General features: G+C 40.8%; 1 protein-coding gene across 1 annotated transcript in view; it reads right to left on the bottom strand.

Moving 5' to 3' along the window:
* Window positions 1–27,587, bottom strand: part of dqx1 (DEAQ box RNA-dependent ATPase 1) — a 27,601-nt gene extending 14 nt beyond the window's left edge. Inside the window, exons 1-12 of the mRNA XM_078271296.1 lie at window positions 27,281–27,587; window positions 22,876–23,266; window positions 15,366–15,559; window positions 12,533–12,986; window positions 10,643–10,948; window positions 10,258–10,357; window positions 9,551–9,709; window positions 6,715–6,906; window positions 6,342–6,467; window positions 5,772–5,962; window positions 3,913–4,103; window positions 1–968 (exon numbers count right to left, since the gene is read on the bottom strand). The exon at window positions 1–968 is cut by the window's left edge and continues 14 nt beyond it. Coding sequence (XP_078127422.1) covers window positions 761–968; window positions 3,913–4,103; window positions 5,772–5,962; window positions 6,342–6,467; window positions 6,715–6,906; window positions 9,551–9,709; window positions 10,258–10,357; window positions 10,643–10,948; window positions 12,533–12,986; window positions 15,366–15,559; window positions 22,876–23,217 — 2,463 coding nt within the window. The 5' untranslated portion in view covers window positions 23,218–23,266; window positions 27,281–27,587 and the 3' untranslated portion in view covers window positions 1–760. The remainder of the gene's footprint in view (window positions 969–3,912; window positions 4,104–5,771; window positions 5,963–6,341; window positions 6,468–6,714; window positions 6,907–9,550; window positions 9,710–10,257; window positions 10,358–10,642; window positions 10,949–12,532; window positions 12,987–15,365; window positions 15,560–22,875; window positions 23,267–27,280) is intronic.
* Window positions 27,588–27,884: the final 297 nt, after the last annotated feature.

Here is a 27,884-nt window from a genome sequence, read left to right as displayed (position 1 = left end):
ACCCACCCTTTTATTTGAAGTACAGTATTGACAGATGTACTTTTACACACTTTACACAAAGATTTTTCGTTATTGACACAAAGTCGGAGAGAAAAAGGCAGAATTGAAGCAGGAAACCCAAACATTATATAAACAGTATCAAAAAAGTTGAAAATAGAAACTCTGTGCATCACTGCTCCAGTCTCAGATCACAGTGAGCCCTGAGAAGCCATCTGCATAGAGGTCAGAGGTCAACCAATAACAGTGTCTCTGCTCACTGAAGTAGTGAGTATTGCTTTAAGGTGAAATCTCTGAAATCTGAAAAGTGTTTTCACAAAAGTCACACTTGATGGGTTTGAGTAGTATTTCATCCACTCCACAATTTAAAATCAAAGTTTTTGTGCCCCTGCACTCACAACACCCCACAATGAGAAAGTAATAACAGAATATGTTTTTGAAGAATTACAGAAAGAGAAACACAGAAATCCCTCATTAAATAAAAAAAACATATTCTACATAAAATTTTAAATTATGTCAACATATAGCACAAGGAGAAAATGAAGAGGTTTGAATATTTTCCAAAGCCACTGCATATAAGATATATTAATAATACATTACTGTACATTAGTGTTTTTCCAGTAAAAGTCCATTTGAAATCACGCGTCAAAATGATTTAACCTGAAATGAGATTTCGGACTAATTCACATAAAGTACTAAACCTCAGATCAAACAATAAAGTGACAGCTGTGTGTTTAGTGTCTTTTTCCTCAGTCGCTCCGTCTCATTGGACAACACAGAGCTCAGTGCTGGACGGATTGTGATTCTCTCCCGTCCCGTCTGCGTCTCTGTGAGTCCTGCTGTGCTCATCTGACACTCCATCCTGCTTGTAGGATTGGGGCTCCAGGCTCTGCCTCAGCTCCATGAGCAGCTCTTTACCATCACTCGATGGCAGGTTTCCCAGGTAGTACTGAGGGGCCAACTCCACCAGCCTACAGCAGACAGGTAAGGGGGAGAATGGATTACTGGATACTGGCCTTTTATAGACAAAAAAACAATCCTCAGAGGAACACTCATTGGCTTCCTGAAGCCAGCAGGTGATTAGCCTAGCATAGCATACAGACTGGAAGCAGGGGGGAAAAAAAATAGCCTGGCTCTGTTCAAAGTTTAAAGGTAAAGGTTTTTCTTATTTTCCGTCATATCTACAATGTCATAATGTCGGATTTTCATGTTAAACGTGGCCAAAACTTCAAATAATGAGGTAAACTCGGCTAAGTGTTACACAACTCTAAGCCGGCCTTCTCCGATTGGTCATCTGCTCCAAGTAGGCAGGACTGGAGTGTTTTTTACTACTCTACTGTGGTGGTGTTAACATTGTCTGCGATTTTTGACGGTAGAAAGTGCTGCTTCGTTCCCTTACAATCTAACATTAGCCTAGTGCTAAATATCAAGTAGCTGCATGCTAACGCAAGATAGCTGTAATCTTGGCGGTCTTTGCTGGTCATTTCTCTCCAATTTTGGGGTTGAATTACTGCTGGGACATGTCCGGTTGTGTAGTATTTTGTTAAAGTGCTCATATAATGCTTTTTGGCTTTTTCCCTTTCCTTTATTGTTTTATATATCTTTTTTGTGCATGTTATAGGTTTACAAAGTGAAAAAGCCCAAAGTCCCCCCCAAAGGGACTTACCATCTCCAACAGAAAACACTGTTCACAAACTGCTCCAAACAGCTCTATTGTAGTCCAGCCTTTACTTCAGAGACAAACGTGGTCACTTTGGAACACACGTTATAATGCTCGCCTAGCTGCTAACGTGGCACGCCCTCATACTCTGCTTCTGACTGGCTAGCAGTGCTTACCTAGCTACTGAGCATGTGCGACTCCCAACAAAGATGGAACAGAAGTGAGATGCCTCACTCTGTAGCTAAAACAGAGAGCTCAACACACAGGGTGAAAAGAGGAGCTGCAGCAATACAACAAAAATATGGTGTTTTTTGAAAATTAAACCATGTAAACCTATTCTGATATAACATCGAAATACAATTATGAAACTGAAAATGAGCATAATATGAGCACTTTAATAAGCCTTTATTGGTGATTTTACATGGTACAAAGCCCTGCTTTATAGCTACTCCGTCGCAGTAGCTCCAGTTTCAACTAGTGAAACAACAGCGGAGGTTGCGGCAGAGCTCAGTTTCCAGGAAAAACTGGCCAATCAGAGCAGACTGGGCTTTTTCGGAAGGGGGGCTTAAAGAGACAGGCAGACAGCAACAGAGCTTCTCAAACAGAGGGTGAATACAGGTGCAGCAGCCGTGGGCAGCATGATCAAAATAAAGTGTTTTTTGAACATTAAAGCATGTTCTAATACAAACACAAAATACAAGTATTATCCTGAAAATGCTATATAATAGTTGCTGGGACAAGACCCACCCACTTTTTAAGACCAATGATATTGGACCCACGCACTTTGACTGTCTCTAGTTCAGCGCATCTGTTCACTTTTCATGACCTTTAAGTGTTTTTGTAATTTGTCCTTTGGATTATTAATAAGTTAAAACCCAGGACAGAATTTCCATATGCTTGTATAAATGTGTTGTGTTACCACTGTATCTTACAGCCTTTTTACAAATTATACAGATTGCCGTTGTTTCATTTTTGGCCTGAAAATATAGCCACACAGCACTCCTCTTTCTCTCTGCTATTCTTCTGCTCCGTCTCTGTCCTGCTTGAGTGTGTGTGTGGTGCTGGCCGCTGCCGGGCCCGGCTGCTTGCTTGCTTGTTTGCCCGGCGCCGCTGAGTCACGTGACGGCCCAACATCAAATCACAAGAGGGGGGAGGAGGAGCAAAGTGTGCCTGCTCTGAGCTGTGACAGTGTGTGTGACAGGAGCGGCACTTAGACAGACACAGACTGCCAGGTCGCCTCTTTGATGAAACCGCAGCAGTGCATACTGGAGAGAAACTGAAACTAAGTATCGATCTCATTACACTGGTATTGATCAATAGCAATACCAACGTTGGTATCGATATTATCGATATTTGGATCGATCCGCCCACCACTAGCTCTGGCTGATAGCTCACATAATGTTAGTAAACATGCTGGGATTCAAGTGAATGTTCTATTAAAAGGCATCATGTAGTCTTTGTTGCAGCATTGAATTACAGTTACACTTACACTATGTTGTTTTAAGGAGTTATCTGACATTTTTGCTAGGCTAGCTAACTAGCTAACATTACAGTAGTAGTAGTAGTTGTAGTAGTAGGCTAGTAGTTGTTTATTCAGTCATCATTAAACAATAATTATAAACATCCTAGTATAAACTCAAACAGTAAATAGTGACGAAAATGATTAACGTTAGGCTGAAGCAAAAGCTTATATATGCCTATCCTATGTCCTTATCTATTAAATCTACTCACCCTCAAAGGAAAAGGAAATTAAAAAAAAACAAGATATAAGTAAAGAAACAAGAATGTTAACCTCAATCAACCAGTGTTAGCAGCTCTTTGAATCCTGGTCAAGGAGAGGAGCTAGTTGTTGTACCAGTGCTAAGTGTTGATATTAAAGCTGATGTGCTACCGTATGGCTATCCTCACTGACTCGCAAGGGAGGACCCACCTACATTTTCTTTTGCTTCTGATGACCATGGCTAGACCTATCTCCACAGCACTGTGTCAGCACTGGAGTACGGTCTGGCTGCATGAGTTAACATTCTGTGATTGGGGAAAAAACGCTCTGGCTTGTTTGTATTTCGACGGTACCCTTGCAAAAATAGATAGAGCCTTGACTTAGTCCTGCTTCATCATAAACACACTGGACAAGATGGATGTTTTATAATCTTAAGTGTTTGATCAAGAAAATCTAAAATAAAAAAGTTGATAGGATTTTCCACAAAACCAATTAACAGGAACTCGCACATTTATAACCTCACGGTTTGACTCACATCTGAGGGTGGACTTCAGTAGCGATGCGGATGCAGTTATCGCAGGAGATGGTGAATTCGTGGTACAGGACCCAGCTGGGGGGATTGGGACACGGCTGCCGACACAGGTAGGAAGAGAAGGGATGCAGGTGTGACACATGGCGATGAGTTAGCAGGAGGTAGTTACCTGAGCCATCCACATCATGAGCCACCTGAAGAGGATAACAACATTTATCATCAACAACGAAATAGGAAAATATGGGAGGATGTGTGAAGGACAGTAAAGTGAACGAAAGATGTGTTCATAAGTGAGTACACCCCTATGTTAAATTCCCATAGAGGCAGGCAGATTTTTTCGTGGATCCAGGATACTATGCATCCTGATAAAGTTCCCTTGGCCTTTGGAATTAAAATAGCCCCACATCATCACATACCCTTCACCATACCTAGAGATTGGCATGGTTTTATTTCAGTTAGCCTAATAGCTGGTTTGATTTGGATTGAAAGATGTTGTGCTAACGTGTTAAGAGTTTAGGAAAGTTGTTACAAGTTTTGAAAAAATTGTCATAGCAATCGTAAAAAACTGTATTTCCAAAGGCCAAGGGAACTTTATCAGGATGCATAGTATCCTGGGGTCCATGAAATAACTGGCCTTTAAAAATAAAAATCTGCCTGCCTCTATGGGAATTTAACATAGGGGTGTACTCACTTATGCCCCCTGTATTTTAAGGAAGAACATTTATTTATTTACGATACATTATTCATTCACAAAGAAAACCGGTGTCCTTAAAGGTTGGATTTCTCCTCATTTTTTTAATTAAGGCATTAAGATCAATTTCCAAAAGATGATTTTTTATTCCTCTTTTTAGTCAACTTTAGCATGGGTGTATTCACTTATGCTGAACACTGTAGCTACAACTAATGTCTGTACAGTCAGTACATCAAACCACTGCAAAAATACTCCAGTTGTAACATTGCATGAATAACATGAAGTTTGATTTTTCAAGTAAAACTTCCAGTGTGACATTTCCACTTTGACAGGATATATGAACTTGTTGTTTGTTTTTCTACAGTACAAAAGTTAAACTTGCTGTCACTCGGCACCTTCAATAGTAGTGGGAGTGCAACAAACGGAGTGCAATAAACCCTACAGGTCAAAGCAAACTAAAAGGTCTAAAGCAAACAGTAATACCACAGATAGACAGTGTAACAAGACTGAGTATCTAGAGCCATGCTAGCAGCTCTGTGAATATTTTGCTGATGTGTATCCAGCTCTGTGTCATGGCAGTGTGTGCAGGGTGTTTAGATGAACGGCTTCCCTCCATGGCGCCAGTGCACAGAGCTCCCCGCGGAGCAGAGCAGCGGAGGTCTGCCAAGGTCTGTCGGATGTCCGCTGCTTCGCTCCTGCGTGCACTGGCGATAGGAGGAAGGCCAAACACCGCTCATCTCAACACACTGCCCACACAAAGAGGACACAGAGCTGGATTAAAATGACAAAAAAACAGTGGTGCTTTGAGCTAAATTCTAAAGTCAGCATGCTAAAATGCTCACAAAGGCAATGCTAACATAATTGATGTTAAACAGGTAGAATGTTTTCCATGTTCACCATATTAGTTGAGCATCTTAGCACGCTAACATTTGCCAATTAGGAGTAAACACAAAGTGCAGCTGAGGCAGATGGGATTGTGTTATTAGTTGTAGCAGATATTTGGTCATAAATCAAAGTATTGGACAACTTCACATTTTGACCGATTGTGGTGCTAAATGAAAAGTTAAGGGATCACCATAGTTATGTTATGGTATAAATATAAAAGCATAAATATAAGGGAGGCAACTGATTACATTTCTATCACTCAGTTTTAAGAAAACATGCTGTTTACTTTGAGGAAGAAGCCTGAGATGAGAGCCCGCTTGATATTCGTGCAGTTGTCTTGGCATCCAAAAGCAGGAGGAGAAACAGGAAGCTCTATTCGCTGCATCACCTCCAGCAGCTCAGCCCTGATCACCACAGCCAATCGTAAGGCGGCGTGACTGAGGAAGTTTGTCGTGCACCACGCCTCATCCTGATTATCTGCAATTACCACACACAGACCAATACATTATTCATGGCTCTATATTTTATGTTAATAAAACCTCAACAGGGATTAGAATGGCATTACTGCAGGGTTCCCACTGTGGTCATTAAGCTAAATTTTACATTACGTTCCATATCCAATTCCAAAAAACTGTATTCCTTCCTGTGCTAATGCTAAAACACATTTCACAGTCCTGTTAGTGAACCATTTGTAAGAGCATCCGACATAATCTGTTCAGTGATGATGTAACAAATGTCCTGCCTTTGGCTGTCTGAAAGACACCTGTTTAAATTCAGTGCGCTCTTAGATTCCATGATCATTGGGAACCCTGGACCTAACGAAGAGTAAATGTAATGAAGGCTGAACTGTACGTACGCTCTATGAAGGTGTTATAAATATTAATGAGAGTCATGTGGTCTCCCTCTGCGTGCATTAGAGGTCGCCAGTGAGTGACAGCAACCTCCTCTCTGCTGGGTTCTGCTGTCACAAAGCAGGAGGGAGCTGACAGAAGACAAAGATCAGATCAAATGTTCATTTTAAAAGAGTACATAACAAATACCGACAAATACATATGAAAATGTGCTGTATGCATGCAATCAACATCTATTAATAAATGTTATTTACACAGCTGTGGCCTGTCATGATGCCCCGTGACATTGTGTCACGGGGCATCATTTCTCAGCGAATGTGAGTTGATTCTGTAATTTTTACCAAACTAGAGTCAAATTATTCACTTTGTTTTAGTTACCTGTGAGCATGGCAGCTATAGTGAGCAGCTCGTCAACACAGTCGTACTCGCAGGCAGCGATCAAGGCTTTAGCCAGCGGTGGCTCCAGTGGGAGCTCCGACATTATGATGCCCACCTCTGACAAGTTACCATCATCATCCAGCGCTGCCAGGTAGTCCAGGTCTTCCAGGGCCTGCATTAGAGCCTCGGGCGCTGGGAATGAGGGAGAGATGGAAGAAAAATAAATATCGAAGAGAAAGGGAGGGAGGAAGAAGCCATGCATCGATGGTCTTAGACTTGGAAGTACTGTACTGATACAACACTAATGCAAGGATCTTAGCTGCTATCTGCTGTAGTACACATAAGTGATTATTGTTTTAAGAAGCAACAAGGACAACAGTAGAGACACTACTCTTAAGGTGAATGAACTACAGCAGACAGCTGAGCCTTCAGAACCTGTCCACAAATGTTACACCCTTCTCCAAGTCCAATGCTTAACTTAAATGGGCTTGATAAATCTGGTGTCATTCTAGATGTTTCTTATTGTAACTAATCCAACAAACAAAACCAACATGTGAGTCCGTTCCCTACTCTGTCTGTAGCTCTCAACCCACAAGGTCATTCATTCTTTCCTTCTCTTCATAAAAAAAAGACAGCTGCACACTGGTTTTTAGCAAACGTTACTCAAACAGGAGGAAATAATGCATTAGTTGGGGCCTATTTTCAGCAGCGAATTAATCCACATTTGGTGCACTACTGAGTATTTGGGGCGGCAGGATAGTGTATGTGGGATTGAATCAAAGTAAACTACTAGTTTATACTAGTGTATGTGTTCTAGGTAATGAAGGAACATGTAAGCCAGTGCAACTGTGTGGCTCATTGATGTGTGTTTAATAGTTTTTTGGACAAAAATGGAGCTCTATTGCACAGAGGAATAATATATCAGGCTTTGATACACACACAGTACTTATTAGTAGGATCCATTCTTTGTTCATTAGGGTCTGCACATGGGATTTGTTACAACAGTAAGAAAATACAGAATATCACCAGACTTTTCAGATGTCCTCTACATGTACAATAAGTATAAAGCAACTCTCAAAGCATAATTCAGGAAATATGGTTGTACACTTCTTCCCTAAACCTGTTTCCCAAGATTTTTAAAAATGTTACCATATTTACTACAAATCCAAGGACACTGCTCCCAAAGTCATGTCAACCAGGCGAGCCTGATAATATCCAGATCCTGAAACATTTCAAAGAATGCTGTCTACAGAGGAAATGCATTCTGAAACCTGCCCTAAAATCTGCCACCCACAACCTACATCTTTCAGTTGTCTCATGTCTGTACTTTTTGATATTAATGAATGTCCGTTACATTGATGCCATTGCCAAATGAGTTGATGCAAAGCTTATTAAGACTATTAGCTCCACATAACTCTCTCTGTATTTCTCAGTATGGCTATGTTTAGAAGATTGTGTCGTCCGGTGGCTTTCGCGCGCAGAAACTCAAGTGAGGATAATTACCTCTTCTGAAGAGTCCATCATGTTTTTTTAATCCTTCGTGCGCGATCGTGGAAGGCTTGTGGACATAGTTCTGTTGTCATTACTTAGAATTCCTCATGGGGGAAACAGAGACTATGCACTATAGCTTTAAGTCATCTGTCTAACTTAAGACAACATCCCCAGTTTAGGTCAGCATTTTCTCACCCAACCTGATAACCGGAAGGAAGGTTTACCTTGCAGCCACCTGAAAATAATCCTCCACAGCCTCGCCAAATCTGCTTCAACTGCTCCAAAACCAGGTTTTCACAACTGAAGCTACAACTGCAATCTATTGGCCTACAGAACATCCCAGTACTCTGTGTACAGAGGTGAATGCAACTAGTTTGTAACTCTCACTTTGGTCAACTGGCATTATACTGTAGGTCTTCACAGGCCCAACATTTTGGACTAGCGAAACAGAACTGTGGAAAACCTACCTGAACTGTGTGCATAAATTAAAGAGAAACTGAACAGCAGGCTGAAAAGCAGTGTTTCACTCCCCGCTCTGGTTAAAAGTCTGTTAAACCTGTAACCACACCCTACAGTGATGTCACAGTGTCCTGCAGTACACCTTCACGTCACTTCAGCAAGGTGAAAAGGTAAATCATTTGAGGTCAGCAAAAAACAGATTTTTAGATGGTGTTACATTACTTTTTCATTTTCAAAACAAAGAGACTCAATCCGACCAATTACAAGTGGGCCTGATGATAATGAGATCTGGTCCAAAACGTGGATACCCTGAACAGCTGCAACACATGACCAGAGCTGATAGTGGATCCAGTCTGATCCACTTGGGTATCAGACATATCTAGGGCATGTCCACTGCAGGAGCTTTCCCAGGTGACCCAAAACCTTTTGAGGAACTCAAAAACTACACCTGTGTTTCACCCCAAATAAACTAGGACTACATTAAGTTCCTGTAGATTAGTTCCAGGTGTAAAACAAGTCCCTGCTTTCTGTCATGCTTTCTGGTAAGGAACGGCGCAGAGTTTGCAGGGCTGAATGTCGCTGATTGGTCAAACCTAGACTCTGCACCCCGCTTCATTTACGAAACTACATTTATTGTAGTTAACATTTATTTATTGTTAAGAACAAAGTTATGTTGTCTGCTTACCAACTCGTTAAAAGAAAGAGAGAGATGAAGAGAATGTCTCTTTTTCCACCTATGCATTTGTGCCCTTTCATTCATTCTTTACATCCATTCCAACATCATCACAGTCATGCTGAGTCATGTAAACACAAAGAACAGGATGAGTCCTTAAAACATACATGAATAAAATAAGTATTATTCAAAGTTCATAGTTCATCAATGTACCTGGTCTGTCCAGGAACTTGCACTGTCCCATATCTGCAATATCAAGCCTCTTGAGCAACAGCACCAAGTGGCTGAGGTTTTCCTCCACCACCCCTGGACAATGAGCCTCCTCCATCCCGTCCTCATATAGAGACTGGGGGTAAAGACGGAGACACAGCCCTAAAGACCAACAAGGACAACACATGCAGTAAACAGTCATGATACAGTATACAGTACAGTGCTCCTGGACATACAGTATGTAGTGGAAACTACCACAGCTGTTTTAAGTACTTTGCCAGGTGTTTTATTTCTGTCTGTCTGTCCATGTCTGTCTGACATGTCTTTCTGTCTGACATGTCTGTCTGTGGACAGATTTTGTCACCGCGATAGCATCGTCGTGCACGATGCAGTCTCGAAACTTCTCAGGTGTGTAGTTGAGATCAAAATAAAGGCTAAGTTGAAGGGGGATGTGGTACGAGCAAGGCCGCCCTAAGTAGGGGGGTTAGAAGGTGGCCATTGGCCCCCTACTTAACACCCCTGACACGATTTGGCTTTGCGGCTGGTGTCATCCTATCGCAAGATGGTCTCTAGTTTGATCCTAGCACTAACATTCCCCAAAGTCAGACTTCAAATCCTACACATTTAATTGAAATCTTATGGTTTAGGAAATGTCTGCATTGAACTACATCAGCTGGTAATCAGAACAGCGGCAATGACCTTTGACCTACCTGGAAGGTGGCTGTTCACCCTTTGAGTTCTCATGTCGGCCTGGTGTTTGCTGATCGTTCTCACGACCTGCGAATTAGCTCGTATTTGTGGATTGTAAACCTGTGGCAGAATATGGGATAAAAAATGTCAGAAATGGAACTGTCAAGTTGCGTACATGATAGCCTGAACATGCTGATTTTGACCCGCAATAAAGTAGGCCTACATAACTTTTTTCCTTTTTTTTTGCATTCAGCTGATTTAGCTGGTTGAGCACCTTACACTGAGCTCAACATTAAAACAATCTGATCTAAAAACAATACAAGAAACATAGGATTATTTTGTTTTAACAATCTGGAATTTGATTCTTTCTTGATTTTTTCATGTAGGGAAAAAAAAAAAACTCACAGTTTTGAGTTGAAGGCCTGTGTCTATGACGTAGCGAATAGCTGGCAGGGAGAAGGAAGCCTCTGCGAGGGTATCAGAGAGGATAACTTTCCTTTTGACCCCCGGACCTGCTGCTTCCAACACTGAGCCACCCACGCCTTCGGAGCTGTCATTCTCCCTTACTGTCGAAGCTTCTTGGTTGGATTCGTAGACCCGCTGGGTCAGCCCACCCAGGCCAGCGTGGAGAGGGAGGATCCGGAGAGGACCAAGCTGAGGACTCAGAGCTACACACTCCTTCTCCAGCAGGGTTATACACTCGTCCGTTTCCTACACAGAACAGGGAAGAGAGAAAATGGAGTCTCTACTATTTACAACATTTGATGCAAGGCAACTCTGAGAAGTGTTTCTCTGTGCTTTTGTTTGTTGTGTTTGTATGTGTGTGTGTGTGTGTGTGTGCGTGCATGTGTGTGTGTGAGTGTGTGCTTCACTGAGGATTAATTAAGAGGATTTTGAGTTACAAATCTAGCCTCAGCTAACACAGACACACACAACAGACTCGGTCTTAAATGGAAACCAGGACTGATGGTGAAGGTGTGGTAATGTTGACATAAAGGGAGTTTAATGTGCTTGAGAGCGTTTGATGTACTATAGGTCAATATGTACATATATCTTTGCACATGGATGGAAAACATGTGACTGTGGCTATGTGTTCATTTGGATAAAGTGCGTATGTGTGTGTGTGTGTGTGTGTGTGTGTGTGTGTGTGTGTGTGTGTGTGTGTTTTCCTTTTGCTAAAAATACAAAAAGACTTCAGTAGGAACTTGATATGGTTTCTACCGTTAAACAGCAAAATCTATTGCTATTGCCGGACTCCTGTTTTTCAATCAATGTTGTTTAGTTTTACTTTTCAATCAGTCCTGCACTACTAATTTATTTCTTTTGCACTTTAGCACATAGAAATGTTGAGCTCTTCATTACTGAACAGCTAAAAGTAAGACAGAAACCACAATTATACAGCCTCAAAAATTAAACCATGGCTATCTGCCGCATCATTTGCCTGATTAAAATGGCACTTAGGTCATATTAATAGTTCCAAATAAGGTAAACTCTGCCAACAGGGCCAATACGTTAGCATTTTTTAAAGATCCCCTAAACTCAAGAATGTGTTTTTCTTATTTCCCCTAAAATGTCTGACCTTGACTATACTGACTTGTATACGTTCAAAGTTTGTCACTAGAGAGGTGTTTTCACATTGCTCTACTGAAGGGAGATTTCTGTGTACTTCCCTAAAATCGGAGCTTTAAATGTACCCCGGGGATTTTGTCCCCTGATCATGTACATTGGAAATGCATAAGGACGAGCGTTTTCAAGGCTAATTTGAACAGGAAGAATTGATGTTTCAATGTACATATGGGACTGTTGCATGTTGTTTTAAGAAAGACTTTAAAAAAATTGTGAACCTGTCCTAAGAGACATGGAAACTGTGTTCAAAGGTTGCTCCCCATTCATTTCCGTGAAAGTTTCTCACCTGGCAGTCTTAATATCGTGATCTGCAGTTCTGACTGTGGTCGCTACACTGAGCTCATGGCCCAGCTCAAAGTGTGTTTTTAACCTTAGGGCTCAATACACGCGTCTAGGGTTGAAACTAATAATTATTTTCATTATCGATTAATCCATAAAATGTTCCAAGAAGACCTCTTAATTTGTCTTACTCTGTCGGATTAACAGTCTACACCAAAAGATTTACAACGATATAAACTGAGAAAAGCAGTGTATTCTGTGTGGTCAAGCGAGTGAGAGAGTTACAGTGATTAGCTTCGGAGTGAGTAGCGACTAGAGTTATAGTGGCAGAAACAAAGTGTCTCCCCTGAAATTTGGTACTTTGTAGATTTTAAAGTATAAGTCTTGTACCTGTGCACTGGCCAAAAACACCAGTACATCTCCTTCCTCTCCCCTTCTGTGCAGATCCAGCACCATGTGACAGGCAGCGGCTGCCGGTTCCTTCCCAGACGGAAGCTCCCGGTACAGTGTCTCCACTCTGTTCAACTCAACAGCCTTCCTGTCCTCCTCTACCTCCGTCCCCTCGTCCTGGTCTCTGGAAGGGGGGTCAGTGAGCACACTGTCCAGGGAGAGGTGAGGAACTGATGGTCCCAGGAAGGCCGAGAGGCGGGGTGCCAGCGTCGGGTGAGTGAGGAGAACCACCCGGAAGTTGTCTGGCCTCTGCCGGCAGACGTCACACAGCAGCCCCAGCAGCACGTCAGTGGGCACGGTACGCTCCTGGATCTCGTCCAACACCACAACGCCATACTGATGCAGCAGAGGGTCTGACATCATTTCCTCTAGCAGCAGAGTGTCACTGACAAATCTGGGGTGAGGGAAAGAAAAAAAGAGATGAGTATAGAGTCAGTATCTATCAAACGTATAGAGATTTTAAAGCATTCCGACGGCAGGTTGGCCCAGCGGGTCAAAGCTCACAAAACCACAATGGCCAGGAGATGTGTCGAAGCGTCCTTTGACACATACTGTAACTAAGAGATGAAGTGACATGCTAAAGAGCTTTATGGATGTACATGTATTTATATAATCATTCTGGAGCACAGTAAAGGACACATGGATCCATTTTCAGCGAATATACTGCCACAGCAAACTGCAGGCAACAGAAAACAAAGAGTCAAGGTGTGGCTGAAAGCAAAAGAAAGACCATGCAAAATTATAATACAAAACTAGTGAAATCAAATGAAGCCATCTACATTGCCTCTGGGGAGGAGACCATTACACATGATACAGTTCAGCATTGTGCTCAGCAATACGTGATATCTTGCTGAAAGATGTGTTGCACTTGTACTCAAGCCATCTCTGGCACTCACTTACAGTATGTTATGTACAGAAAATCCCCAGGATGCACTACAGTTTACCAGACTTTTTCAGGTGGCCTCCTTCCAGGAAGTTAGAGGTAGAAAACTCTCCTTGGTGTATGGCCTGTTTATGGTGGAGTTTTTGATGTAGTTTAATTTCAAGGGGCTTACTGAACAGAAGTATGTAAAGGAATATCTCAAAAAACTTGAATGATTTTGTAATTATCTTTTTAAAAGCATGCTCAGAAATACGTGTATTTCTGCATGTTAGATTGAGATCACTCTCATGTCTGTTTTATTAAGATAGGATAGATACGATAAAACTTTATAGAACTGTATCCAGAGCCTGCAGTCAATGAGCTTAGCTTAGCATAAAGACTGAAAGCAGAGGGAAACTGCTAGCGTGTGTCACTTTGAAGTTTAAAAATACACCTGGCATCACTTCTGGTTTTATGGAAATAACATACTGCAACCATTTTTCTTGGCCATAGCCCCACCCTTCCGAATGGCGTTCGCCCATCTCTTAGGACCGACTGACCCATGTTCAACTCCACTTCGGCCTTCAAAGTACTCAAATGCATTGCTAAGGTAAATAAAGAGAAATGTGCATTATTTCACTTTTTTTTTGCTGCGTAAAGGCACTAATAGGGAAAAAAAATATTTTGACACGACTGTGATCTTACCCTCTTAAAAGGTGAGTTCCTGCATGGTCACTTCTGTTGACGTTCCAAGTAAATTCAAAACAAAACAGAGCAAGCTCGCCCCTCCCCCCATGATTCCGTAACTGTCATGATTAACTGACTAACTGTCACTAACCCCCACCCCCTCCCCCAAACATCTTGTCGGTGATTGGCTGGAGTGGTTTGTTGTATTTTTGTGCACAGCCTGTGCCTCTAGTGTTTGTTTGACGTTTGCGACCCCTGTGAAGTCTCCCGAGACCGGGCTTTTTCACAGTGTATTCAGGGGGCAGGCAGCTAGTGGATCAAGGAGAGATGCCTACGATTTGAGACAAAAAATGAAATCGCGCTGAAACCGTGCAGGAACTCATAGTGCACTTTTAAGGGTAAAAAATAATAATAATTGAGTTAAAAGCGAGTTATTACATTACTGAAAAGAAATAAACACCTCTCTTCAACATTAAAATGTCTGGATAGCTTTGTTCTGAAAAAAATGATTTCCATTTTGTTGCCAGTGGCTGTAACAGCGCAACTGAAAATGAGAGTCATGACCCAATACTGGGGAAAATAATAAGATGACATTACCGGCGGGGGAGGGTGTATAGCTACACGGCAACCCTTCTTTTCTCTGCTTCTCTTCATAGTCGTCAGATTCATCTACCAACCCTTATAGAGCTGGCTCAGGTTTGCCTTGGACCAGCTCTTAGATATGCTGTTATAGTTTTAGACTGCCTGGGGACTTCCTTTGACACACTGAGCTCCTCCTCCTTTCTCTTTCCATCTGTGTGCATTCATGTCTCAGAAATGCTTGTTACTAACTTAGCTCTGGGGAGCTTATTCCCCAGAGTCCTTATGTTTTCTTGCCCCGCAGTTTTCCTTGGATTAGGGTGCACATGGTTGCAGCTGTAGCAGAAGTTATGCTCGGTGCCCTGCTACACCCTGCTGTGCCCTGCTATGCCCTGCTACACCCTGCTGTGCCCTGCTACGCACTGCCTTGCCCTGCTACACCCTGCTACGCCCTGCAGTGCCCTGCTAAACCCTGTAACGGGGAATAACTGTAATTGGTGGGTCTTTGTAAATAATAGAGTGTGGTCTAGACCTACTCTATCTGTAAAGTGTCTTGAGATAACTATTGTTATGATTTGATACTATTAATAAAATTGTATTGAAAAAAATTTAAATTATCCAATGTGCATTATCCAGCATCCTCACCTCAGTAGGGTGTCGGGTGTACAGCTGTCATCATGAGACACCCTGTAACCCACCTCCAGACCCAGGCTGAGGTCCATCTCATCAGCCACGTGAAGGGCCAGACTTGACGCTGTCACCGAATAAGGCTGGGAACAACACACCAAGCCCTGAGAAAACTCATAGGACAAAGCATACTCCACACACCACTGTGGCACCTGCAGGGAGAAGAGGAGGAAGAAAAAAACAAAGACAGAGGTCAACAAGACGAGAAAGTAGTAACATAATACTGGGGTTTACTTTCAGTTTTCAGAATCACACACTTTAACAGTAAGTTTGGTTTGTGGAACACACATTACTTGAACATTTTTCTGACATTTCTTACTTCTCACAATGTTCAGCTTTCATTGGCAACTTAAAGTGTAAGGTCAGAGTGGTCAAGGATTGTTTACAGTCAATCCACTGTACAAGTACCTCACACCAATCTTAAAATAAGGACTCTCCGAGCACTCTCTCTTATTTGTTTTAAGTTGTTACACCTTCATAAAATAATTTTTTTGCCAGTTGGGGGCAAAAGAACTCCACAATAACCTGAAAAGCACTGACTAATATCATCCTTTATAAAGTTGTTATGACTAACATGTTAGCATATGGTTGCCTATTCCAGGGTTTCTGCAGGTTTCATCAAGTCAAATGTAAGACTTTTTAAGACCATTATGAATCAAATGAGCCCTAAATTCAGTTTTTTTTAAGCTAAGTATCGCTAAACTTGCACTTCCCCATAGCTGAAGAATAAAATCTGCTGTCTTGTTTTGTGTCTGTGGTACAATCCAAAAAGAGATCTCTGGTCTCATTTGTAGTCATAATACAATTAAACAATTACAATTATGTTTGGACTAGAAAAAGAAAGAACTACAACACTTATTTAAAATATTATATATATATATATTACAATATTAAAATATTTGTAAAAATTAAATTAAGACCTGTTTAAAATTATTTTAGACCTAAAACACAATACTTTAGTGAATTTATGTTATATATTTACCGTAATAAATCCAAAAATGACCCCAATCCGTCATCAGATATTAAGGAAACATGCTAAGTTGAAATACTATCTTTTCTGACAACAATGCTAATGCCAGTGTTTCTACTTTTGAAATTTCCGTTCCGTGACAGAATTTCTGTTTGTGTTTTGGCTTGTGTGTTGTTATCAACTGCCCAGTTTGACAGCCAGGCCGGGTTGCCAGATATACCTGTAAAAACGTAAACCCAGCACGCTACAGCTGTAACGTTAGGACAGCCATGAAAGCAGCAAACAAACGAACAGGATAAACGGAGATAGATTCTACCTGACCTAAAAAAAAATGGCATGTTTCTAACAGTTGCGTGACCAGAGATGTATTTGAAAGAGACACTTTAGAGCCCAAAAGTACGCAGAGATGGCTAATTTCCTCCTGAACAGGTAAGCATTAGCTTAAGGCTAATTTATCACGGCTACAAAGGACGGGTCATACTGTTCCTGTCAGGTTTCAACAGTTTTTTCTACTCTCGTCTCCGTATAATGTCATACCGAGCCAGGTTTCTACATATGTTCATCTGCTCCAGGCAGGCACTACTGCAGTGATTACATTATATACACTGCTACATGTAGCCACACGCTAACGCCAAGGAGAGCTGTAATCTTGGCTAAATGTTGTTCATTTCTACCAAATTTCGGGTCACATTCCTGCTGGAACATGTCCGGTTGTGTAATATTTGGTGTAGAAGCCTTTATTGGCAATTTTTGAAGGAAGAAAGTGCTGCTATATACAGATGCAGTTGCAGTCAGTCTCAGGCTGCAACCAACTGTACCAAAGATCCTCTATTGGAATTGATTAGGACATTAAAATACAATTGAAACTGAAATCTCAAACAAACACCAAACAACCAAACCCAGGAAGACGTTGACTTTGTGGAAGCGAATTGGAATTCAAATTAAGAATAAAGAACTGAGAATAAAGAAGACACACTGTGCTAAATAGTCACATCTGTGTGGAAATGTAATCTCCATTGCTTTCATATTTTTTGCCTAAAATATTACATTTTAATCACATTTTGAGCAAGATACCAGTTGTAGAGTTTAATAAAACTTTGAGTGACAGTAAAGGTAGCAGAAATGATGTATTGACATTACACACAGCCAACAGTAAGAAGTGCAAAGGTCAAAGTGAAAGTGCCCTAACGACAGCTGTAATACGTGTAAGCGTCGCCTAAATGCTAAAAATGCAGCAGGTAAAAAGTGGAAAGTGTTTCTTTTCTTGAAAGACACGAGGCATTAGCACTAACTGTGAAGATAAAGAAGGTGCCAGAAAGGGGAGACTGGCGTGATTCTGGATGAAATTAGTGTTCAGGTTAAAGCACAACAGTGTAACTCTACTGGAGTGGTTTAAAGCTGTCATTCATTAGCCTGAGGGGAGTGGAGCTGACGAGTAGGTGTAATGATAACAACCAGGCCATCACGCGGAAAGCCCTGAGTCACCTGACACAAAATTACACATCTACACATAAAGGAAGTAGCAGTATAATGCTCAAAGCATCAGCATGGTCTTTAATTAAAACCCTTGGAAATATCAGCAAAACAATATATGAAATATACTGTTGTATACTACTATACTATATAAAATGTATTTACAGTTATAAAAACGTACTCATCTGATATGTTGGCCAGTATTTTTAAATAACAGCAACATATGACCAGTATAGTTCTGGACACTGGAATCTCACCACTCGTGTTGGCTACTGTCACATTCTAATTTTCTTCTTTACAGTAATAGGTTTGGTTATAATATAATAAAATCATTCTTTCTGTGAGGACCGTGGGGTGCTGTTTCTTTCTCCCCTGATTTCTCTTCAGCTCTCTACTCTCTGCTATCAAGTAAATTATATGCCCATTATAACTAGAGATGGCCCGAAACCATTTTTTGCTTCCCGATTCCGATACCTGAACTTGCGTATCGGCCGATACCGAGTACCGATCCGATACCAGTGTGTCATATATTTTATTATGTTTTAACAACTGTATACTACTATCCCTGTATGGATGTGATATTATTTCTATCTTTGTTATCGGTCTGGCTCAGGTTAAACTCTTTGTGAAACATGAACAATGAACGCCACAGAACTTTCTTTTATTATGCAGTTTGACAGTCAGTTATAACGGAAAAAGAACATAAATAAAGTACTTTAACGTAGATTTTCTTTAGGGCTTTATTACGTGGTATCGGATCGGTGCATAAACTCCAGTACTTCCCGATACCGATACCGGCGTTTTAGGCAGTATCGGAGCCGATACCGATACTGGTATCGGTATCGGAACATCTCTAATTATAACTGTATTTCAATAACTGTGATTATGTCAGGTTTCTGGGAACATCTTCCTGCTTCCACTTTTGGTTTCTGCCATCTGCACCGACTTATTTAAACCTTAACATATAAAACATGTGACCATTTGCATTTGCATTTTTAGAGATGAACAGTATATAAAATAGTTCAAAGTATCTCCAGAAAATGACCTTTACTCTTTCCATTTTCTACTTTTACATAAATAAAGGATTTGAATACTTCTTCCACCACCTTTGGCTATACAACTAGCATTAGCCTACCGTGTATTATTAGCATGGTCATAATGTTTTGGTGTCCTAGAGAATAATGTATTGTGTTGTAACTTTGTCCTGCTGTTTTGTGTAGGAATTTCTCTATTTGCAATGTGAGGGTGCGCCTCATTCAGTTCAAGATTATGCATCGCTTCTATTGGACGCCCTCCACATTGTTTAGACTTGGTTTGAAAGACACACTAAATGTAGAAGAGCGTGATTATATTCCTTTGCTTGTGCAGTGCATTAAGCTCAACTCGTGTCTGCAGAACCTAATATTAAAAACTTGAAGTATACAGTCAGGTCCATAAATATTGGGACATCGACACAATTCTAATCTTTTTGGCTCTATACACCACCACAATGGAGTTGAAATGAAACGAACAAGATGTGCTTTAACTGCAGACTTTCAGCTTTAATTTGAGGGTATTTACATCCAAATCAGGTGAACGGTGTAGGAATTACAACAGTTTGTATATGTGCCTCCCACTTTTTAAGGGACCAAAAGTAATGGGACAGATTAACAATCATAAATCAAACTTTCACTTTTTAATACTTGGTTGCAAATCCTTTGCATTCAATTCCAGCCTGAAGTCTGGAACGCATAGACATCACCAGACGCTGGGTTTCATCCCTGGTGATGCTCTGCCAGGCCTCTACTGCAACTGTCTTCAGTTCCTGCTTGTTCTTGGGGCATTTTCCCTTCAGTTTTGTCTTCAGCAAGTGAAATGCATGCTCAATCGGATTCAGGTCAGGTGATTGACTTGGCCATTGCATAACATTCCACTTCTTTCCCTTAAAAAACTCTTTGCTGCTTTCGAGTATGCTTCGGGTCATTGTCCATCTGCACTGTGAAGCGCCGTTCAATGAGTTCTGAAGCATTTGGCTGAATATGAGCAGATAATATTGCCCGAAACACTTCAGAATTCATCCTGCTGCTTTTGTCAGCAGTCACATCATCAATAAATACAAGAGAACCAGTTCCATTGGCAGCCATACATGCCCACGCCATGACACTACCACCACCATACTTCACTGATGAGGTGGTATGCTTTGGATCATGAGCAGTTCCTTTCCTTCTCCATACTCTTCTCTTCCCATCACTCTGGTACAAGTTGATCTTTGTCTCATCTGTCCATAGGATGTTGTTCCAGAAATGTGAAGGCTTTTTTAGATGTTGTTTGGCAAACTCTAATCTGGCCTTCCTGTTTTTGAGGCTCGCCAATGGTTTACATCTTGTAGTGAACCCTCTGTATTCACTCTGGTGAAGTCTTCTCTGATTGTTGACTTTGACACACATACACCTACCTCCTGGAGAGTGTTCTTGATCTGGCCAACTGTTGTGAAGGGTGTTTTCTTCACCAGGGAAAAGTATTCTTCGGTCATCCACCACAGTTGTTTTCCGTGGTCTTCCGGGTCTTTGGTGTTGCTGAGCTCACCGGTGCGTTTCTTTCTTTTTAAGAATGTTCCAAACAGTTGATTTGGCCACACCTAATGTTTTTGCTATCTCTCTGATGGATTTGTTTAGATTTTTCAGCCTAATGATGGCTTGCTTCACTGATAGTGACAGCTCTTTGGATCTCATATTGAGAGTTGACAGCAACAGATTCCAAATGCAAATAGCACACTTGAAATGAACTCTGGACCTTTTATCTGCTCCTTGTAAATGGGATAATGAGGGAATAACACACACCTGGCCATGGAACAGCTGAGCAGCCAATTGTCCCATTACTTTTGGTCCCTTAAAAAGTGGGAGGCACATATACAAACTGTTGTAATTCCTACACCGTTCACCTGATTTGGATGTAAATACCCTCAAATTAAAGCTGAAAGTCTGCAGTTAAAGCACATCTTGTTCGTTTCATTTCAACTCCATTGTGGTGGTGTATAGAGCCAAAAAGATTAGAATTGTGTCGATGTCCCAATATTTATGGACCTGACTGTATACTGTCGAGCTGGTCTTATTTTCAGTGTCTATTTTTAAATATTTTTTTTTGTTAATTTTATACTGTATTTTAAAGTTCTTGTGTATATCAGTTGTTTTTGTTAACATACATTTTGCATTTAAGATTTAAGATTAAGAGGCTTATTGGGTTGAATGAAACCTCATTCCTAATAAAATAAGGTGTTGAATAAAGTACTACTTTGTTTGTATCAGTACTGAAATTGGTACTTGGCACTAGTATATGAACTTTTCACTCATTATCCACCTCTCTCAAACAGCGTTATGGAAATATTTTAATGGTATCAAAAACATGGCTAATTATTACTGATGAGATCATATTTTTCTTTCCGTGTATGTAACTTCAGCTAAGACTGCAACAAATACTGTCAATTTAAAGTAGACCTATTATGCGTTCCTGTATTTTCTGTCATATCTATAATGCTACAATGTCCATGTGGCCAAAGCTTCAATTAATAAGATAAATGTATTTAAAAGAAATCCCTGTTAGCAAAAACTTCAGATTTCACACTGTTCCGGTCAGGTTTCAACTGTTTTTTCTACTCTCGGCTCCGTATAATGTCATACTGAGCCAGGTTTCTACATATGTTCATCTGCTCCAGGCAGGCACTACTGCAGTGGTTACGTTATATACACTGCTACATGTAGCCACACGCTAACGCCAAGGAGAGCTGTATTCTTGGCTAAATGTTGTTCATTTCTACCAAATTTCGGGTCACATTCCTGCTGGAACATGTCCGGTTGTGTAATATTTGGTGTAGAAACCTTTATTGGCAATTTTTGAAGGAAGAAAGTGCTGCTATATACAGATGCAGTTGCAGTCAGTCTCGGGCTGCAACCAACTGTACCAAAGATCCTCTAAACCAGGGGGCTTCAACGTTTTTTTAAGCCAAGGACCCCTTAACTGAAAGAGAGATGGAGCAGGGACCCCCCCACTACATATATTGTATAAAATAAAGTTGCATATTAAACTGGGCCTACGTGTAGGGCGGCCTAAGCCTTTATGCATACCTTTTTTTGGATAGAATACTAAACTTTTAAAATAGCCTAATAATTGCTGGCATTATTTTATAAATCATGTTTTAATGTTAAAACATACATGTGGCAAAGTTATATTAATATATGAAAAGTTATATTTAAATAATTTGTTAATATGTTCTTTTGCTAACGTTAGATATTTATACAGCTAAAAGACATATTTAGCATCACAGAGATTAGTTTTGTTAAGGCGTTCAGGAACGTTAGCTGACGTGAGCTTCTCTGTGTTGCCAGATCTCACAAGAGTTTGGTCCTGAGACAGAAACAGGTCTCCATTTTCTCCTGATGTGTCCACCTGAAAATGCCATTTTAGTGTCAGATTGTTCTGGAGATATGTGGCCTGTGAGAAATGGGTCCAATCTTTACTTTGGTGACTGTTGGGCTAAAGAATCGCTCGTAATCTGTGTTCACGTTCACTTCTCCCGTTGGAATCAATACACTCAGGACGTGCGCCTAAAGAGGCGTGGCCGTGGCGGAGCCCATGTGACACAGATACAAGAAACTACTCTGAGTTGAGGCGTCTCGGTTCTAAACCGTCTTTGACTGTACACTTTACGGCGGCAGAGCACAGATGCGGAGAATCCGATGATTAGGAAACGCTGACCAATCAGAGCAGACTGGGCTTTTTCAGGAGGGGGGCTTAAAGGGACAGGCGCTCCAACAGAGCGTCTCAGACAGTGGGTGCAGCAGCCGTGGGCAGTATGAGAAAAAGTGTTTTTTGAACAATAAAGCATGTGAACATGTTCTAATAGAAACACAAAATACAAGCATAACGGTAGAAAACGGTAGGTCTACTTTAAGAATATAAAAGGTTTATGTTTAGAGTTTGACCTGAATAAATCTAGGTGATTACATACACTACATCATTTTCCCTGTGGCCCTGTTGGTTTCTAGTTACCTGGGTGCTTTTTCCAGCACCACTAGGTGCACTGAGCAGCAGCATGTTGTGGCTCTCCAGGTGCTCCAGTAGACTCTGCTTAAGACTCCATATAGGAAACTTCTGCCTCTCTTCCAGTAGGGCGTAGTAGCGAGAAGAAAAGGGCAAACCATCGTAAGGGTTCACTTCTAGGTCTCCCAGCCCTTCCTCCTCCCCATCTGCTCTTCCTCCATCGCCTTCGTCGTCTAAATCCCCAGATAGGAATGAAGACATGGACAGGGAGTCCAGGGCAGCTGAGGGCCGCATCTGGGACCCAGGGAAGAGGGAGGTGGCAGAGGGCTTTGCCGGTGGTGATGACATCATCAGCAGGGGGGCGGGTGAGGGGCTGGTTCACAGAGAGGCCTGAGATTACCTGCAAAAACAATAATGACTGATGGTCACACTAAGCAATAGAAGGTGTCGGGGGAGGGGACGTAAGACCTGCAGTATATCACAGTTACCCCTTCTTTTGTCTTCCTGTTGACCGTGCACTTGTTGAACACCCTTTTTTCGATGTTTTTGACACTTTTTCTGAAGTTTTTGTCCCCTTTTATGTTTTTCAATGCTTTTTTTTTAACCCTACCACCAGTATATACACCAGTACTTATTACCCCTAAGTTTACACCTATTTTTGGAATCCATGGACATTAAACCTCTTTTGTAGAAAATCTTACCTAAGTTTTGAGTTAAAAAAGCAGAAATTATGAATTATTTAGACTAGTATTAGAGGAACGTATGTTGATGGATAATCAGAGAGTTGTGTATGTCAAAGTTTAGTCAGAATACTGTTTTGAAACCATGCTTTTTGCTATTTTAAGGCTATAAAATTGAATAAAACTCCCAAATATTGAATAAAAGTAGTGATCATTAATTGTACTTGAAAGAGCGTACTATGGAATTCATAGTCACCCAGATCGTTGGTCTGATTGGTTGAAGGACTATCCAGTTGCGCCCAGAGGCATTTGAGCGGCGTCCGTTGGTGATGCCCCTTTGGAAATGAACTGTCAATGAACCTTTCCCAGACCCACTCTCAGTTACAACTGAGAAGGGTCTGGTGTCAACTAGGCTAGGAATGTCCAGTTATTTGGTTAAATTTCCACCAGGCTGTCAGAGTTGTTGCTATAAATGTTTGTTTTTTTTAAAGTATGAATTTTGATTGATTGTGGAACAAATGGTAGATCTGATAATGACAATTCCTGACATTCATATTGTTCTATATCCATTGATGGGTGTTTGGAGCCATGTTGTAATATATTGGAGGTGGTTGGCAAAGGGTTAGAGTCTGAAATGTGGGGCAGCTAACACTCCAATGGCCTTAAGTTAATTCATGTTTTTTTTGTGTTTCCAGTAGACTTTATTAATGATGGAATCTATAGTTTTAAACCCATGTACAGTGGGCTGAACTGGGGTCATTACAAAGATATAGTTTCATTTTGATAGTATGATCATTTTGACAGAAGCTATTCGTTCTACTAATGAGATGGGTAGCTTGTTTCAGCGGGTAAGGTCTTCTTCAATGCTTTTTAGGCAGTGGAATTATGTTGCTGGAGCTGCTACCCCCGCGACCCGACCCCGGATAAGCGGATGAAGATGGATGGATGGATGGATGGAATTATGTTAAAGTTAGGAGTTGCCCACCCGTGCCAATTAGCCTTTGACGTTCAGCTGACAGTACAGTCAGAGGAGACACTTAGTCATGCAGACACAGCTAGAAGAAGAAAAAAAGCAAGGATATGTCACTTGTATTTCAGGTACCACAGGTATAGATGGGAGATAGATCTCAGGGGCCACAGGACTTTCTTTCTCTAATAAACATTTTCTCCAATCCCTCAAACAGGCCCTTCATAGGATCCTGTAGCACGTTTGGTATTCAACTGTGGAATGCTTGTCTCCACCCAGATGCCACAGAGAGTGTGTGTGTGTGTGTGTGCGTGCGTGTGCGTGCGTGCATGTGCGTTGGACAGCTGTAATAGGCATGACCTGTGGAAGGCCTACAGGCACTTTACTGCTGTGCTGGTTTATTTATGTTTGGGGGAGACAGAAAAGCAGACAAAACAGAGGTATATGCTTCAAAATTCATATTTTTCTGAAATTTTTTAAAAATATTTTTACTGTGTGTACTTTTAACCTCTACTGTTGGTGCGTGTACCATTTGTAATGTTTTGTTTTGTATTTTCTTGTATGAATGTAACCGTCGCTTAGCTTTGCTGCCTTCTTGGCCAGATCATCATTGAAAAAAAAGATCTTATCTCAATTGCTTTTTTTGTGGGTAAAGCTACTACTGCTACAGATAGTAGTAAGGCTGATACAAGTAGTCAACAGATCTCTCCCCTTTCATGCCTGGGCTGTAACAAAAAAGACCTAAATGCCAAAAAAAAAAACAGCCATTTTATAAGGTTTTTAAAAAAGTATAACTTTGGAATATGTAAAATCAAAACCCTGATATGGCAGATGGCTGGGTTTCAGAACTCAAAACTATAAAAACGGTTTAAGTAATGAATGTCTGGTCAGATTTGTAATCAAAAGTATATAAAAATACTGAAATCTGAAACCTACTGATTTAAATCAGAATTTTTGCACACTGTATTTTAGTTCTTCTAAGGCTGCTTGTGTTTAAACCACACTTAAGAACTTAAAAAGGGTTTTTTAGAAGAAGAAAAATGACATGTATATGAATAAATATAATGTATATTTATATCAAACCATACCCACCCCTAATAAGAGAGGCTATAATGAGCTGCACAGAGACTGTATGCTGAAAACCTGGAAGCTGAAAAGCAGTGCAGCATGCAGTATTAAGTTGCACAGACATTGTGAATAGCAGAGTATTAAATTGATCACACTTGACAATAACAGCAGCAGCAGCAGGTTCCCAGACAGTTCTGCAGGCTAGTCCCTCTTAACAATGTACAGGTCACATAGAAGAAGCACAGACTCACAACAGTGAAAGTCGCTGTCCTGCTTGACAGAAGCCTCGTAAGCCACATGTCAATAAGTCAGACCTACTCTACAAATAGGTTTGGAGCTTTAAGGATGCCAAGTGTGTTTTTCAAGGACACAGGGAAAATAATAAACCCATATCATACTCGTAAGTATGGTATAATATGAACATGCTGGACATAGTGGACAAACACACTGATCTAGATACATATAGTGTGTTTAGAACGTATGGAGACCTGTCCTTTATTCATGATTTTGTGTTGGGTTAGGTTGGAGCAGGAGTTTTTCAAGGATCTTTCTGTATATCTTTTTGTCTCCAGGCTCCTTCTGCTGAGAGCACATCCATAGCATGATGCGACGACCACCATGTCTTTTATTCAGGAACAGCTCACGTCTAGACTGTATAAAGGCCTGATTGATTGAGTGTAGGGCTGGAAATAATAATAATTTCACCATTGGTTAATAGGTTGATTATTTTATTATTAATTAATAGAAAATGTTAAAAAAAAATGCCAAGCACAGTTTTCCAAAGCTAACATGGACAAATTCAAACAGCTTGTTTTGCTCGATTAATAGACCAAAACCCTATAGAGATATTCTAATCATTATCATAGAAGACTAAGAAAAGCAGCGAGTATTCACATTTGAGAGGCTGAAACCAGAGAATGTTTGCCATTTGTGCTGACAAATGACGTGAATTTATTTGTTGCTGAATACTGTGTACAGTTGACTGTCGAGTGCTGCAGAAATGGTCATCATCATCAAGTCATGTGGATATGGCATTGGACTCCTGGAAACTGCCCTCCTACAGTAAAGGACACTCGTACCCATTTCCCAAGTTTGACACAATGAAAGAGTATTGCTTTCAAACTATTCCTATGTCATAGACAGAGCCCACTGTTTTCCTACTGTCTATCAACGTATTAGTAATAACACTCCTTGGATAGTACTACAGTACCTTTGTAGAGCTTACAATGTAGGCTACATTTGTTGTTGAGAATGTGAGTAATCGCACATGGGTGGAGTCATAATTTGGTTGTGTACAGGTCACTATAGACAAACTAAAGGATGCTGAGAAAGGCAATAGCTGGATGTTTATTTTAAATTACAAATAAAAGTACTTTCTCATAATACTTTTTTTTTAAAAGCACAGTATATTATTACTAGAGCACATTTTAGCAAATAGGCATACAGGCCAGAATAGCTCCATATATGCTGTGTATGAGTGTCCGGGGCCAATGTGCAAACTAGTTTTTCTTCTAGAGGAGTAGGACACATAAGCTCGCAAATGCCATTGTGTAATGAGTGTATGTTATCACAACAACCAGGTACTCTCTCCTCATTTCTCTCTGAGTGCCATTTAAATTCGGCCAAGAGCGATGCGTCAGCACACACATACATGACCGACTACAGATACAGTGGGTCATAGGGTTGACCCGTGTCTTACCTGTGAAACATATCCAAAGGGGGGGGTGAAGAAACCAAGCCGAAACAGTACGCCCTCGGTCCACTGTTGTTGTGTCACTTAACCCCTGTCTTCCGTCTACTGTGGCACCTCAAACCACTTTCACATTCCGGACAATGGCTGGATAAAAACCAGGAAAGGCGAAAAATGGACGATAACCTGTCTCTCTCTCTTTGAATCCCTACCTGCCCTGGTTATTTCCTGACAGCTGGCAATAATATTGAAAAGACGAAGGTGTTGACTTGATGCTCTAGCTAGCAGCCGCCATGTTGGGCTGTCCAGCTGTCAAACCTCGTGCTACATTCAAGGCTCCTCGGAAAACACGCATTGTGGTTTGGGATCCATGGGCAATGTTTAGACCGATATTCTATGTTTTCTTCTCACTTCACACATGTAACACACCTTGTTGTTAATATTTTCATTACATTTATTTTTATTTTTATTTTTTTTATTATCTATTTATCTAAGTTTTTTTTTGCATAACTCATTCACATTTATTTATACTAGAACAAAAACAAATCTCAAACATATCCTTACAACACTTTAAGTTTATTTCATTTATTACAATCTAAATAAAGGGTTACTG

The sequence above is a fragment of the Sander vitreus genome, chromosome 16 (genome assembly GCF_031162955.1).
Source record: "Sander vitreus isolate 19-12246 chromosome 16, sanVit1, whole genome shotgun sequence".
NCBI lineage: Eukaryota > Metazoa > Chordata > Actinopteri > Perciformes > Percidae > Sander > Sander vitreus.
Note: the sequence above shows the minus strand (reverse complement) of the source record. Positions and strands in the feature narration are given on the sequence as shown.